This window comes from Eupeodes corollae, chromosome 2 (assembly GCF_945859685.1).
Source record: "Eupeodes corollae chromosome 2, idEupCoro1.1, whole genome shotgun sequence".
Taxonomy (NCBI): Eukaryota; Metazoa; Arthropoda; class Insecta; order Diptera; family Syrphidae; genus Eupeodes; species Eupeodes corollae.
This window is the reverse complement of record NC_079148.1, coordinates 58,961,137-58,978,590: the sequence shown is the minus strand read 5'-3', so window position 1 is coordinate 58,978,590 and position 17,454 is coordinate 58,961,137. Positions and strand designations below refer to the sequence as shown.

General features: G+C 34.6%; 2 protein-coding genes across 6 annotated transcripts in view; one reads left to right on the top strand and one right to left on the bottom strand.

Moving 5' to 3' along the window:
- LOC129946406 (flotillin-2) overlaps positions 1-17,454 on the top strand; it is a 393,620-nt gene that overhangs the window by 130,289 nt on the left and 245,877 nt on the right. The gene's annotated exons all lie outside the window — the stretch shown is intronic.
- Positions 2,567-17,454, bottom strand: part of LOC129946398 (glucose dehydrogenase [FAD, quinone]) — a 32,731-nt gene continuing 17,843 nt past the window's right edge. For both annotated transcript variants that reach the window (XM_056056568.1, XM_056056569.1), the window contains one exon: positions 2,567-5,004. In XM_056056568.1, the coding sequence (XP_055912543.1) occupies positions 2,917-4,812 (1,896 nt within the window). In that variant the 5' untranslated portion in view covers positions 4,813-5,004 and the 3' untranslated portion in view covers positions 2,567-2,916. The remainder of the gene's footprint in view (positions 5,005-17,454) is intronic.

Sequence of the window (17,454 nt, the reverse complement as noted above, 5' to 3'; positions counted from 1 at the left end):
TATATACTTCATCAATTTAATCTCTAATGTCTTGAATTGATAGTGACGTTATCTTTCTATTATCCTCAAAGAAAAAAGTCTATCCTTGTTAAATCACAAGACATCGGTTTGGCCGATTGTGAGCACCTCTTCGAGAAGTAACACGGCCAACAAACTTTTCTTGCTACATTGCGAATTTGTGGTTGCTTGTGTGGTTAGTAGCACCTCACACATAGATTTTAGAGACCTTAAAACGTCGAGTAAAATCAACATATTCAATTCAAAACATGGTCTGATTACAATAAGTTCCTTTTGAAAGTTCCATCAAAACTGTAATTTTTTTTTTTTAATTTCGTATTTTCTTATTATAATTTCAATCGTAACTTCCAAAATCGTTCCCAGCTAAAAAATCTGTTTTTTTAAAAACCTTGAGCATTTTCTATTTTAAAAGTTCACTAAAAGTTCTGAAAATTCGTTTGTTCCCTGTATAAATATTTGAGATTTTTGCAATAAAAGCCCAACGTGTTTAAAAACACGCGCTAAAAATTGATTAGAAATAGCAATTTCCAAATTTCTCAATAACAAGAAAGCATAAATACAACTATTCTGGTTTTTGTCTCCGACTAAAAATGTATACAAACATTTAAGGGGCAGTTATAGCTATCATAATTTTTTATCATTGAAACCGATCATTTGAATTTTTTTTGATAGATCGTTTTTTTTCCTGACAGAAATCTGTTATTGGAATTGTGTGAAATTGACACACAATCAGTGGAACGATTTTTTCACTTTTAGACTTTTTGTCTCAAACAAATGTTAAATATCTGATCTGGCATTGAACAAAATTTACTGATTAAAATCCGTCTAGTTCAAAAATTGTATGTAGTAATGCTGCTAAGCAATGCCTGTCACTAATGATCAATACCACAAAATAACATTACTTTGAAATCGATTCTATTTGGCGTCAAAAAGACTGATTCACAGGTTCTGAAACAATTCCACTTTTACAAGATAAAGGGTGTCCCAAAATTAACGCAAGATTTGAATTTGCCGCCATTTGTGCAGTGAAGTGTTGGCAACCCTGAAAAAAAAGCAATTTGACAGCTAACAGTATAGGGTTATTAAAAATGGATCGTTACACGATAGAACAACGTGTCTTCATTATTAAAGAATATTTCAAAAATAGTGAAAGCTTGGCGGCTGCAGTTCGAAAATTTCATACAAAATATGGTCGGAATAGTGTTTTAACTTCGTCAACTGTGTTAATTGAAAAATTCATGGAGACTGGATCCTTTGGAGACACCAAACATACTGGTCGTCCAAAAACAAGCCGTTGAAATGTGAATGTCGAAGCAGTGCGTGAGAGTGTTGCTGACAATCCAGGAACCTCAATTCGACGTCGTGGACAAGAATTGCAAATTTCAAGAACCTCTCTACAGCGTATACTCACCAAAGATCTGTGTCTTCATGCTTACAAAATTCAATTAACACAACAATTGAAGCCTAATGACCATGGACAGAGAAGAGAGTTCGTTGAATGGATTATTGAACATCAACAAATGGACCCTGATTTTTCGAGCAAAATCATCCTAAGCGATGAAGCACCTTTTCATCTTGATGGCTTTGTCAATCGCCATAATTGCCGCATTTGGGGTTCGGAGAACCCACATGTGATTGTCGAAAAACAAATGCATCCACAACGCGTTACTCTATGGTTTGGATTTTGGGCTGGAGGCATAATTGGGCCATATTTTTTTGAAAATGATGCTGGTCAAGCAGTGCCTGTTACTGGTGCTTGCATGATTACACAGTTCTTTCTGCCAAAATTGGATGATATTGATGTGTCCAATATGTGGTTTCAACAAGACGGTGCCACATGTCATACAGCTCGTGAAACAATTCAATTACTGCATGAGACATTTCCAGGTCGTGTACTCTCTCGTTTCGGTGATCAAAATTGGCCTCCTAGATCGTGTGATTTGACACCATTAGACTTCTTTTTATGGGGTTATTTGAAATCACAAGTCTATGTCAAGAAGCCCACAACCACCCGTGCATTAAAGGAGGAGATTCAACGCTGCATTAACGAAATTCAGCCACATTTATGCAGAATGGTCATGGAAAATTTCAACAAAAGAGTGCGCATGTGCATGCAAAGCCGTGGAGGCCATTTGTCCGATGTGTTATTCCATACATAACCCTATCCTATGTACTTTACGAGTCAATAAAAATATAACTATCAAAAGACTAAAAACGGCGTTTTCTATTTAATTAAAATCTTGCGTTAATTTTGGGACACCCTTTACATTTGTAAGACTTTTATTCTCTCGTTTTGGTGATCACAATTATTGGTCTCCTATATTGTTAGATTTAGGAGTAACTTTAAACCCGTCGAGTATATCTTTTGAACTCTTAAGATTACAAAATTCTGTAAATTGTAAGGCACGCTTTAGTTAAATTAGGAACTACTTACTTAATGGATGAATTTCTTGAATTGAAAGAAGTTACCTAAAACCTCTCTCACAAAATGGTTGAGTTTTATACCAATAGCATTTGAGAATCTCTCCAAGAAAAACGATAAAACAAAAACATTTTCTTATTTATTATTAGTTACTATAAAGCAGTAATAACATTACTTCAATAATTTTTGTTTTCATTATTAATATTTTATTAACTTATTGTACTCTTAAACATAGATAAGAATTAATGAAAGAAAGAAAGAAAAAATAAATAAAGGTTTTTTTTTCTAAAACTATTCAACAAAAATATAAAAATATGACTTTTTCCATTCAATCTTTAAAACAAAACAATTTGTAATTGAAATCATTCATTCAGCAGTACCTATAATGGAGGAACATATTTCTACGCCGCCACTAATTTTGTTATTTTCAATGGCACTTAATTTTTCTCTTTAGTGTGCCCGTCTAACTAACTGAGCTAGCTCTGATAGGCGTCAGCATTTTTGTATTCCGGATTGGTTAGCCAATCCTCTTTAATGAGGTCGGCACCTTTTTCGGCTATCATGATGGTTGGAGCATTTGTATTGCCACTACTGATGGTTGGCATTATGCTAGCGTCGATAACTCGGAGACCCCTTACGCCATAAACTCTCAGTCGGGGATCTACAACAGCGTCCTGATCCCACGCCGGACCCATCTTGGCTGTTCCACAGGGATGATAGATTGTCATGGAAATTGTTCGAATTTGACACTCGAGATACTCGTCTGAGAGGAATTCGAAGTGTTTACAATTGGGAAGGGGTGTTTGATGCAGTCGCGAACCGAATTGCTTGAAGACTTTTGCCTCCGAAACTCTGATTGCAATCTTCGCTCCTTCGACGAGAGTCTTCACGTCGAATTGGTCGGAGAAATAGTTGGCGTTGATGAGGGGATAGTGGTCGGGATTGCTTGTCCGCAAACGAACCCATCCACGTGATCGGGGCCGCAAGAGAAGCGGCATAATTGTCCAGGTGTCTTTGTTGGCTATTGGACGGTAAACTTCGTCGTATAGGGAGTCCTTGAGACCAAGCACTTTCCTCACACGAGCTCCGTTGTCAGAGTTGATCGATGCTGGTGCCATGTGGAACTGAATATCTGGCCAGTCGATAGATCGATTGGAGTAAATTGTGTGTACAAAGGCCAGCCCTTCCACTCCTCCAAGGGTGGTCATAGGGCCTCGCTCGCGTAGAACGTACTGAAGGGTTATGGAAGTTGGGTTGAAGCGGTCCTGAATAATGGCAACAGGTTTGTCAACTAAGAACGACATTCCTCCCATTCCGACATGATCTTGAAGGTTATCACCAACTGGCAGGTCTTTGAGAACTGGAATTCCAATGTCTTCGAGATGGTCCTTGGGACCGATTCCGGAGAGCATAAGAATTTGAGGGCTGTTGATAGCTCCGGCTGAGAGGATTATGTCTTTCTTCGCCCGAATGCGATAGACTCGTCCATTCTTCACAAATTCCACCTTTGAAGCTCGCATCGTCTCTGGATCAATGTGAATCTTGTTGACTTGGGAATTTAGCGACACGTGCAGGTTTTTCCGTAGTCTGATAGGTCGAAGGAAAGCTTTGGCTGTACTGCACCTACTCCCCCTTCGGATGGTTCCCTGAGCGATCATGAAGCCGGTCTGCTGTTCGCCGTTTATGTCTCGATTTTCATAGCCAAGCTCGTTGCCAGCTTCGACAAATGCCGCCACTAATGGAGAATGCCATGGCGATTCCTGCACCGTCAACAGACCTCCCTTGCCATGGTAGGGGTTGTTGGCGAGGTAGGGATTTCGGTTGTCTTCGGACTTCTTGAAGTACTTTAAGATATCGTCATAGCCCCATCCAGGGTTACCCAAAGACTCCCAGTGGTCGTAGTCATATCGGTTGCCTCTAACATAGAGCATATAATTCAAGACACTCGACCCACCGAGCACTTTCCCTCGAGGCCAGTTGCAACGATTGTTCACCATGCCCAGGCACGCTTTCTTGGTCGGTTCCGTTTTATACTGCCAGTCAAGTCTGCTGAGTTGTAGGTAGGCTGAGAGTGAGGGGACATCAGAGATTTCATTTTCATCTGGACCGGCTTCCAGAAGGAGGATGTTCCACGATGAGATCTCTGATAACCTATTAGCAAGCACAGCTCCCGCTGACCCTCCTCCAATAATGATAAAGTCATATTCCATATAAAGCCGGCTCTGGTCGATCGGTCGTGACTCAGGGTCTATACTGTCATAGCGATAAAAGGTAATGGCTGCTAGCATAAGGGGTATGAGCCATAACCCTGTCGTAACAACGCCAAATGTAGATTTTATCACAGTTGTAATTAAAAGAAGGTTCAGAACCATTTTAAAGCCTCAATCTTAATTCTCTGATGCTGATGTATTATTTCTGTTCTAGATGCGTAGTAAGGTGCGTCAATGATTTAATATTGTTGAACTCTTTAATCTTTGGGGATTTTTCCGATGACACATTATAAGTTGTTTCGAACAAATTCTGTGCGCATTCGTTTTTTTAGGTTATCTTAAACGTATAGAAACCTGAAATTAAATAAAAACAAAATTAAAACTAAATTATTTGTTCGGTAACCAGAAATTAATGTTTATTTTATTTTCTTATTTCTTTTCAGGTATGTAATTTAAATTAAACAACTGTAATAAATAAACAAACATGATGGATATGCAAACGTTTAATGAGGTACTTTGAAAGAAGAATTGTACAACTTGTACAATAAGGCCGGGCAGGTAACTACAATAATTAATTGATGAGCGGAAAGCTATATCATAGGGGCATTGCGCATTGTCTTAATATTATATAAGTTAAGTAATGTTTTTTTTTTTTTTAAACATCTTGATTACAGTTCTTTTAAGGGGCGTTTTAAGTCGCACGCTTGCGGTCAAAAGTCTCAATAGTCTGAGATCAATAAAATATATAACAGAAACTAAGAATTATAAGATTTCTGAGACATGAAAGTGGGTCCATCTCTATCAATTTAATAAAGAGGGAAATTTTACTAAAAACAAATAATTAAAGAAGAAAATACAATTTAGAAATGACTGCAATACTTTAAAAAATGTGTCCCACCAAAACTTAGGTAATAATGTTTTAAACTAAAGTCACATGTTTGAAAAGATTTTGTAAACAAATTATTCTAAACTCACAAAAACTACGAGATATGTTAATTTTGACATTAGTAAAGGGTATCCCAAAATTAACGCAAGATTTAAATTAAATAGAAAACGCCGTTTTTAGTCTTTTGATAGTTATATTTTTATTGACTCGTAAAGTACATACGATAGGGTTATGTATGGAATAAACTCTCAGACAAATGGCCTCCACGGCTTTGCATGCACATGCGCACTCTTTTGTTGAAATTTTCCATGACCATTCTGCATAAATGTGGCTGAATTTCGTTGATGCAGCGTTGAATCTCCTCCTTTAATGCACGGGTGGTTGTGGGCTTGTTGACTTAGACTTGTGATTTCAAATAACCCCATAAAAAGAAATCTAATGGTGTCAAATCACACGATCTAGGAGGCCAATTTTGATCACCGAAACGAGAGAGTACACGACCTGGAAATGTCTCATGCAGTAATTGAATTGTTTCACGGGCTGTATGACATGTGCCACCGTCTTGTTGAAACCACATATTGGACACATCAATATCATCCAATTTTGGCAGAAAGAACTGTGTAATCATGTCGCGATATCGAGCACCAGTAACAGCCACTGCTTGACCAGCATCATTTTCAAAAAAATATGGGCCAATTATGCCTCCAGCCCAAAATCCACACCATACAGTCACGCGTTGTGGATGCATTTCTTTTTCGACAATCACATGTGGCAATTTTGGCGATTGACAAAGCCATCAAGATGAAAAGGTGCTTCATCGCTTAGGATAATTTTGCTCGAAAAATCAGGGTCCATTTGTTGATGTTCAATAATCCATTCAACGAACTCTCTTCTCTGTCCATGGTCATTAGGCTTCAATTGTTGTGTTAATTGAATTTTGCAAGCATGAAGACACAGATCTTTGGTGAGTATACTCTGTAGAGAGGTTCTTGAAATTTGCAATTCTTGTCCACGACGTCGAATTGAGGTTCCTGGATTGTCAGCAACACTCTCACGCACTGCTTCGACATTCACATTTGAACGGCTTGTTTTTGGACGACCAGTGTGTTTGGCGTCTCCAACGGATCCAGTCTCCATGAATTTTTCAATTAATCTCTTCACAGTTGACGAGGTTAAAACACTATTCCGACCATATTTTGTATGAAATTTTCGAACTGCAGCCGCCAAGCTTTGACTATTTTTGAAATATTCTTTAATAATGAATACACGTTGTTCTATCGTGTAACGCTCCATTTTGAATAACCCTATACTGTTAGCTGTCAAATTGCTTTTTTTCAGGGTTGCCAACACTTCACTGCACAAATGGCGGCAAATTCAAATCTTGCGTTAATTTTGGGACACCCTTTACTTCGTACTCCTATCGATTCGTCATCTTGTTTTAAACAAATTACTATAGCACTTTTCTAGAGAAATATTGCCTGTAAAACTATAGTGCATCAAATTATTTTTAAGTCTTACCACAACATAAAGCTACTAATGAATTTTCAAGAACGGATACAATCGACCATGTTCCGAATTTCGATCAAAAGTGAATTGAAATCACTTTTCAATTTCACGTGAAATAAAATTGCATGTTCTTTAATTCGATTGATTTCGAAAACTTCAAAATTTCTTCTAAGTGTCAGTTTCTGAAGTAATTTTTTTTTCCTGTTTTGTGAAGATGGATGCAATATCACTAACAATTTTAAGGAAAAAAAAGGAAGCAGAATTCAAGAGAAAAATGTTTAGCTTATGCAAAGACTCTTTTTTATATGTTCTAAAGGAAATAGAAACTTTTATAATACCTTCCGAATTTGTTAAAATATGCTGAAGTAATTCCACTATTTATAAAAGGTAATAGAAAAAGTATTAGTGACTACAGATCAATCTCGTTACTTCCTATCTTTTCAAAGCTTTTTGAAAAATTAATAAAAGTGTGAATGCTTTCATTTTCAGAAAAAAATTGCTATTTTTCATTCGACCAGTTTGGGTCCAGGAAATCCACTAAAGACGCTAATCTAAAAGTAGGCTGTAACTTTTACAATGGTGTTGAACAAAATCAATCAAATATGGAACTTTTCATTGATATGACCAAAGCGTTCGACATGGTTGACCATGATTTGCTATTATGAGTGGTTTAAATCTTATTTGGTAGGAAGAGAGCAAAAGGTCCGTGTAAATAGAGTTTTTAGTACATCGGTTCTTATAAAGAATGGAGTTCCACAGGGATCTGTTGTTGGGCCATTATTATTTCTTATTTATATGAACTCCCTATTTTAACAAAAGTTTAACGGTAATCAAATAGCTGTTGCTGATGATATCGCTTTCACTTATGCGGAAAAAACACCTTTCGAATGTATAGTTAGGATGAATGAGGACCTTCAAATGCTCAGAATCTGATTTGCAGCTCACAAACTAATAATGAGTGAAAAAAACTAAAATGATGCATTTTGAGACATCAGGCTACACTTTTGATGACTACGAAGTTTCCTATCATTTATACTATTGTAAAAAAATTAGTTTACCGCTACATATTTGTGGAAGAGACAATTTCAAAGGTTCGAATCTTTAATTCTGTTTATTTATTTAAATATTTAGGGGTACACATCGACAAAAAACTGAACTGGAAGTGTCATATTGAAACAGTAAGAACCTACTTGACTTTTGTAACTCGAAAGATATATCTTTTAAAACCTTACTGTTCAACATTACGTGATTTATTACGGACTTGTTAACTCAAAAATACAATACGGTGTAGTTAATTGGGTTGCTCAAAAACATATCGTACAAATCATATGCGGTAGAAATCGATTCACACATAGCTGGCCTCTTTTTTGTGATCTGCGCATCCTGCCTCTTAGACATCTTTATGTTTTCAAAGTTTTGAGAGAATTATTTATATAAAGCGGTAATGTACCATCTAGAAATTCGTCCGTATTTAACTTACGAGTAAATAATTAAGCACTCTTCAATGTTTGCACGTAGATCACTTTTCACAAACTTTTATCTAACCACCTCCATCAAATTGTTCAATAAGCTTCCCTTATTTATCAGAATTAATAGTAATTTTAACTTATTTTTTAAAAACGTCAGATCATGGCTTTTTTATTCGTTTTCTTAACAAAAGCTTTTCAAAAGAAAATTATTTTGCTATAAACTATCAAATCTCATTGAAAGTTGGCTACGTTGTCGTTGTCAGGAATTAAAAATCTCTACAAAATCAGACATTTTTGAAATTAAGATGAATCAACACTCTAACCCTAAAATTCAAAACTCATATTCTTTTATTAATTCGTTAAAATTAAACAAAAAAATGCTATGTCCATTTAATTCTTCATTTTCAAAACAGTTCATCAATTTTTTTTTATTAGTTTTCAACAACTTTCCAAAACAAATTCTTATTTGCAAAAGTCTAAATATAATTTGCAAAGTTTATTATTTGGTAAAAAAAGAAGAATAAATACTTTGGAAAATAACAAAACTTTTCAATTTTAAGAAAAAATGTAAATTTTGGTAAAAAAGGAAGAATAAATACTTTGGAAAATAACAAAACTTTTTTAATTTTAAGAAAAGACGACACTTTGCAAATTTAAGCTTGGTGAAACGTATTTTGCAAAGATTTTCAATTCAATAATTTCCACCTTGCAAATTTGGTTTTGGTGAAACGTAATTTGCAAAGTTGCAAAGTGAAAAGTATTTTTTGAAGGGCTGAGCCGTTGGAAATTCATTTTTACTATACTTCAATTTTACTTGCCTTGTTTCGCTTGCTTTATTTTACTTCAAACTACTTAGTAGGAACTTTCCTTTCTTTACCTTTCCTTTTTTTTTGTTTATTAAATTCAAAATGTGGAATTTTTAAAATACTTATTTCTAGAATCTTATTTTCCAAAATCTAAGTATTTCGATATTATAAGTCTTATAAGTGTCATGCTCAAAAGCAGGTAAATAACTTCTAGCATGAGAAGTTTTCCTACTCCCAGATCGGTGGATCGTGGCTCCCCCCAAGGTGGGGTCGTTTCGCCTCTTTTATGGAACATGGTAGTAAACGACCTGCTAACATCATTTTAAGCAGAAGGTTTCAGATTGATTGCCCATGCTGACGACGTTGCAATATCTGTATCTGGGAAACACCCCCAAGTTCTTTCGGAACTCCTACAAAATGCCTTAAATAGGCTAACAAAATGAGCTAAGTAATGTGGCTTGGACGTCAATCCACATAAAACAGAACTAATACTCTTTTCGAGAAGGTATAAAATTCCTCAGATTAACCCATCCAAGATTAAGGGAATACCATTAAGCTTTTCTGACCAGGCTAAATATTTAGGCCTCATTTTAGACAAACAACTAAATTGGAAGGCAAATATTGATGAAAGAGTAAAAAAGGCTACTGTAGCGCTAGAATCAAACGGATCCCCAAAAATAACCCACTGGCTATACACTTCTCTAATCAGACCGATACTCATTTATGGAGTAGTCGTATGGTGGACCGCGCTGGACAAGATGGTTAATCTAAATAGAAGCTCATCAAAGTCCAGCGGTCAGCAGGTATGCGCATCACAGGAGCACTTCGCTCAACACCAACCGCAGCACCGGAAGTGTTTTTTAAACCTAACACCTCTTGAAATCTTCTCCAAAATGGTGGCAGCCAACTCATGTGTGCGGCTTTAAGCCACCTCTCAATGGACCAGTAACAATACTGGAGATACTACTATACCCAAAAATTATATTCGGTAAAAGCTTCCATGTGTCCATCCCTTCAAGATCCTCCTGGGAAGAAGAGAGACCCCTGGAAGACGATGCTGTACACTTCTATACTGACGGTTCAAAGACCGATCACGGAGTTGGAAGTGGTATCTTTTCAGAACAACTGAATCTCAGTATATCCTATAGACTTCCCAATCAATGTAGTGTATTCCAGGCAGAAATAATGACGATTAAAGAGGCACTATCCTAGCTCAAAGAAAACGTTATATCTTGCAAGGATAAACGAATCTTCTCGGACAGCCAAGCAGCTCTTAAATCTCTCGCGTCTGTCTCCACAAACTCTCAAATAGTCCACGATTGTCGATCATCTCTGAATGAGATGACGGAACAGTTTAATATTCACCTCATTTGGGTGCCGGGCCACAGAGACATTCCGGAAAATTGCAAAGCCGATGAGCTCGCCAAAAACGGAACACTTCTGCCTAATGTTAGACAAAAACATAACATTGGAACACCACTTGCTACATGCAAATATCTTCTCAAACAATATGCTCTAGAATCAACAAATGCTTAATGGTCACAGAGTACCACCTGCCTAGCAACCAAACAAATATGGCCAAGCATATACTTAAAGCGGTCAAAAGGCTTGATATCCCTGAGCAGACAAAGTATAAGCTCTACAATTGGAGTAATAACAGGACACTGCCTCATAGGAAGACATGCTCTGAGTGTAGGGGTCTACACAAATGACTTCTGTAGAAGCTGCATGGAGGAGGAAGAGGAAAGAGTCTAACACCTTCTATGTACATGTCCAGCCCTCTCCATTAGAAGGAATAACTTTCTCGGTAATCCCTTCTTCGATAATACCAGTGAACTGGCAATGATTGACACAAAATGTCTCTAACTTCATTAAAAGTACAAAATGGTTTGTTTAAGTTCATTACTCTCCCATGAGTAACCTCATTAGTGGTATCACAATGGACCCTTGAGGTCTACGTGTGTCAATGACATCTGGACAGCCACTCCACTCCAACCTAACCTAACCTAATCAAAATACTTGATTCAGGAGCTAATTCGTGCGATCTGTTTGGCTTTAAAATAGGCTTCCCTTGCGGGATATATACTATTCATTCCTTAGATACTATGAAATTCTACTACAAGTTTTGTAATCGGTCTTTTTACTTTCTTTTTCTTAACTTTTACTTCAATTTTAAAAGAACTATAAGAACAAGTTCGTGTGACCAAGTCGAGTTCATTTTTATCTTCAAAAATGGACATTTTAAAGCCCATCAACTCGATATATGCCTTGACCATATTTTGTTACGCCTAATCAACCTTTTGCGTAAGTTAATTACCTTGCAAAAAAAATATAAAAATACGTCTATAAAAGAATATCGGTTAAGGTAGGTTCTTCTCCTAAATGCTTGACAAATATAAATTCAAAACAAAAATAATCAATAAACTTAAATAAAAATAACTCTGAATCATCGCCATCTTTGGATAAACTTCAAAGAGATGTGCCTATAATATAAACATAAACTAATTTCCAAGTAGAGCAAGACTATATATATGTACTTTTAAATGTTTTCAAGTTAAATATTAGAATATTTAAGAATAACGCTTAACCATCGCCGCCGTGTCGCATAACAAAAAACCTTACCTACTTAAAAGACTAACAAAAAAAATACCCAAACTCATGATCAAAACACGAAATATCTATCTTAACTGTTAACAAAATAAAACTAACTTCCTCTTCCGTTTGACTCGATATTTGTTGCCTTCCTTTTGCAAGGTTAGATTGAAACAAATCAGACATCATCGGAACTGGCGTTGATTGCTACCGAAATAAGGAAAAAAAAAAACATTAAATTATTCACCAAAGCCCCTCGCGCGCTATAGCCACTGCATTGCAATGACATTGACTTTGACCAACAGCCAGAGTTAAGACATTCAGGTGTCAAGCTATTCTTAAACTGGTTAAATTTATTCAAAAAAATATAATTAAATAAATCAATGATTTTTTGTATATGCCATAATGTGATGCTCAAATTATATAAAACATCAACATTTGGTACGATGTATTCCCATTTTCGTCAAAGTTAAAGGCTTGATTCGTCAAAAATACACTTTTTAAAAAATTTGACCTTCACAGGATATAAACTTCCATTTTTGATTGTCTTTGAAAAGAACGGTACATAATTGCAAAACAAGTTCCCTTTCTTATGATTGGTGATTAAAAATATAAAGTGTCGAACTTCAAATTTGACTAATGTCAAATTTTTATTTTTGTTTTTGATTCTACGATTGGCATTAGTGTTGTATTTTATGTATCTATAATTTTCTGTACAAACTTAATGAGGTCCAAAAAGAAGTGCATTTGTTATATTCTACACACCTTTAAGAATACAATTTTATACTCAAATAATACTGAACTTATTTGCAGCAATTAACTTCTTTAAACATTAATCTTGGGCATTTCGTATTTCGACTTAGAAGCAATCTAATTGTGCAGTTTGTGTTTTTCTTTTTAAATAAATGCTTATACTCTAAACAACTCGTGAAATAGTAATTATATTTTTTTTTAATTTTGCAATATAAATTAAAGTAACATTCTCTGAAATACATATTAGTGCCTAACTGTGCCGAGTTTCTAAGGTTCAAGGGAAAGTCATTATTTAGTTTAATGTTAACTTTTTTAACATTCAATACACATGTAAATTTAGATATGTATTTCTCGCAAAATGTGAGTTGAATTTAATTTTTTGTTTACTATTTTCAATGGCAAAATAAGGTTAACAAACTTTAAAAAACATATTAATCTTGCTTTTATTTTAATGGGATCAAAGTAAAAGTTGAAGAAGAAAATAATTGAAAGTAATTTTTTGATTACTTGTATAAAATTGGATAGCATACGGGATCAATTTATAATGATGCACATGTCAAAAATTAATCAATTAAAAAATATCACAATATTGTGATTTTGTTAAATAATTATAGTAATGTGTTTGTTGATAAATAAAATGTATTTTGTTTTTTGAAAAAGTCCACTCAAGTCCATTCATCGACTTTTCTGCATCGATTTAAATTGAGATAATGAAATCTAAATGATATTGGACACTTTTCTAAACAAATTGATAATTTTTAAAACTTTCTTTTTGTTTAAATAAAAATGACTGGTGCAGATGTGATCTAAATGCGATAGATGAAAGTAAAGTGTGTTTTTTTAAACGTGCTATTTTCAAGAATTTCAAGAATATTATAAAGATAAGTGTTTGCCATTATTATCATTATGTTTCAAAAATGATTTGGGGCAAGTGGCCGTCGCCGGAATATTCTCTGCCAAGACATTGATCGTCTACTTTCAGTGCTTTATCTGAATAGAGAAGCTAATTCACTACTATTTAAATGCTCCGCACAATACACAATCCTGAGGGTAACGTGCGGGCCCTAGGAGCAGTTTTCTCCAGCATTTTCCGCTCAATAATGGTGACAGAAGCCATTTTCATACCATCTCTATATGGAAGAAGTCATTTTTAACACCAATTTTCAAGAAAGGTAACAAGGGTGATATAACAAACTACAGGCCCATTGCAAAGCTTTCTTGCATTCCTAATTTGTTGGAACAAGTTGTTTGTGAAAGTGTCGCATTTTTTAGTAAAAAATCTCATTTGCGAAAAGAAACATGATTTGTGAAAAAAAGATCAACCGTTACAAATCTCCTTACATTCTCAAACATATGTTCAAAAAATTTAGAACAAGGTTATGAAGTTGACTGTGCATACACTGACTTTTTTAAAGCTTTTGATAAACGGAAAACAGATCCTATGAAGTAAAATTTAGAAATTGTCATTCTGAACCTTTTGTTGCTCAATCTGGTGTTCCCCAGGGAAGCCATCTTGGCCCTTTTCTGTTCATTAGGTCTATTAATGACGTATCGTCATGTCTACGTTGAAGTGAAGTTCTCATTTTTGCTGATGACATGAAATGTTTAAAGATTATAAAGTCCATCCATGATCGTGTCCTTTTTCAAGCCGACATTAATAGTTTCACATTTTGGTGTGGAAAAAATAGCCTTGCCCTCGACCCTTTAAAATGCCAGAAGATAACTTTTACTAAAAAACGAATCGTTAGTGTATTTTATTATTGTATATCACAGCAAAAACCCTGTCGGGTCTTCACATTTAAAAATTTAGTTGTTCATTTCTGTCCCAACTTAGAGTTTACTCATCACATTAATTTTATTGTTAATTAGGAAAGTTCTATACTTGGTTTTATAAAACGCTGGACAAAGGAGTTCAATGATCCCTATGTTACTCTTTCTTTGTACAATTCCCAAGTCGGTCCTCATCTTGAATATGCATCGCAATTATGGACTCCTTATTACGAAATTTAGAGAAAACGTATTGAATCAATTCAACATAATTTCATTCGCTTTACCCTAAAGGGTCTTCCTTGGAAAGATCCTTATGATCTGCCTCCCTATGAACATCGAATTCAGCTTCTTCAATTGCAATCTCTCCATCAAAGCCGTGTTAATAATGATTTAATATTTCTTCATCAACTCATTAACGTCGAAATTGATGCATCTTATACGTTCTTTTGATTTTATACATATTGACTTCCATAGAACCAACTATGGGAAGAATGAAACTTTAAGTCGAATGAGCATTTTATATAATTTAAACTGTTCATCGATAGATTAAAATTTAAATAAGGTGGGATTAAAATCATTGTTTAGAACCAGTGCTCCACTATCGTAAACGTTCTCATTTTATTTTTTGTTCTGTAATAGTTAAATGCTAGTTTTGTTTTGTATTTTGTGCGTGTGTTAGGCTATATTTGTATTATTTTTTACTAACAACTAACACATGCACTTATGATGAGCTTCTGATCGTAGTTTGGCGCTTGCTATAAGTTTACTACTTTCTGAAATTCTGAAGTGTAAACAAAATAATCTTGGAATGAAATAATAGTTAAACTTGTACAACATTGGGAAAGACTGTAGACTTTTACTCCTGGAATGAGTGGTGTGTAGCCTACACAGTGCCTTTTTTGCCATTAAAAACTATCCAAGTGAGGGATTCAATTCAAGAGCAACAAATCGCCATCGATTTCAACAGCTTAACATTGCAGCTCTATCCCAGAAAATTGTCTGGTAAATGATCCCGAGTTATTCGCTTACAAGGTCCAATTGACTTTTCAATCAAAAGCATACCACTATTAACTTCGTTATAGCTTAGCAGTATGCTCCTTAGAGCAGCTTTGATTAAAGAGCGGTTTTGAGCGAAAAATCATCTTTCTCAGGAGGCACAAATAAACTAATAAAATAAAATAGTTCATTATATTCTCAGAAAGTATGAAACTTGTATCTTCCCAAACACCAACCTTTTATATTAACTTGAGTTGTAATTTTACACGTATTTTTAAGGTTCTTTAAAAGTTAAAACACAATATATTTGTAAGCCCTGCCCTCTAATTAAGTGTTTCCTTAATATTTTTCAAATGAAACTTCGTGGTAGGGCTTAATTAATGCCAGACAAAAATTGTTATTGTTCTTATAGGCATTTCAAATTATCCTTATCTAATCTAATAATGTAATAGAACTGGAAAATATTATTATTGTAAGAGTATTCCTTAATTTCCTTAAGTGCTATTTTATTTTTGGGAGCAACAAATTCATGATAAAATCTATACATGGATGTCATTAGTTACTATCAAAACTATGAGCGAAAATCAATAAAACTTTCAATAACTTCGTTTGTTGTCAACAATAACTAACAAAATGGATAATATATTAATTCCACTGAGTAGGTATTCATAAGCTCAATGTTATAATTAACATTAATAAACAGTTTTATTTTCAAAGCAGTTTTCAAAATATTAATAAACAGTTTTGTTTTAAAAGCAGTAGAAATCTCTTCACAACGCCAAAAAGTATACAACGTTTAAGGAGTGTTAAAAAACTTTCGGAGTTAAATTCCTAAAGGCGATTAAATGTTTAGAAAACAGTTGCATATTTTTTGGATGCTATTCATTGTAATCATTCATACCTTCTTAGCATTTTGTCGTCCCTTGTAGATGGAAAATTAAGCATTCGATGAATGCTTTTCAACTTCGACCATTCTTACATTCTACAAGAATCAGAATAATTTTAAATTTATAATTTTTATAATTATGTTAAGACTTTTTGATGCTATACAAATTCGTTAAGTTGTATTTTTGTCACAAAAATTCTTGAAAAGTATGTAAGTATTCAATTATTGGTTCGTTGTTTTGTTACATTAGTTAACAATTGAGTGAATTTAAAGCTATGGCATTGCCGTCAGCTCGGTTAGCAATTTGATATAAATGTATATAAACATTTTTTTTCATTACAAAATAATAAATAAGTATAACTATTCAAATTCAGATATTAGAAATATCCTATACTTGGAAATATCTTTCAAAAATGATGCGAGGGATTTCCAGTTCGTTTCGTTTAAAAGTTTTATTGTTTCTTGCATTGTTAATGTTCTTTGTCCGCAATACGATATCCGTTGAGATGCAAAAAATGGGACATATACTGGAAAAATGAAAGCAGTCTTCTTTGGATTCAAGATTACATAAGGAACAAAATTGGATGAAACTTCCATTGTAGGGCCTTTCGTTAAGTCCTAAGAGTTCGCATCTTGCTTTAAAAATTAAGGAGATTTCGTTGAAGCTCAGTGAGTCTTGGAAGTAATTTAAGCTCATATTGAGTTGGAAGTACAACACACTACTGAGGGACTCACGAGCAGTAGCCTTAAAACCATCCCTAAACAGAGTTTTCGTGCTTTCCAATTATGCGATACAGCCGCTCCTTCAAATCAACCAATTTTCTTTCTTCCATCAAAACTTCTTCATCAAAACTGATTGCCATATTTTTCCATGTCCTCATCCACCAATCCTCATTTCTTATTTCGTAACTCAACTTTTTTTTTGGATAGGCGCTCATCTGGTTGATTACAAATTTGTACGATATAATCCGAATGCGTCTTTAATGTACTGGTGAACAGTTTAGGAAGACCTGTTTCTATGTATAAAGCATAGCTTGGAGTTTTCAGAGGCAGGTTAAAAAGTTTTTTTTAAAAAAATTCGGTGGAATTTTTCAATTGCTTCGTATTCTTCCATACCCCATACTTGAGCAGCATAGCAAA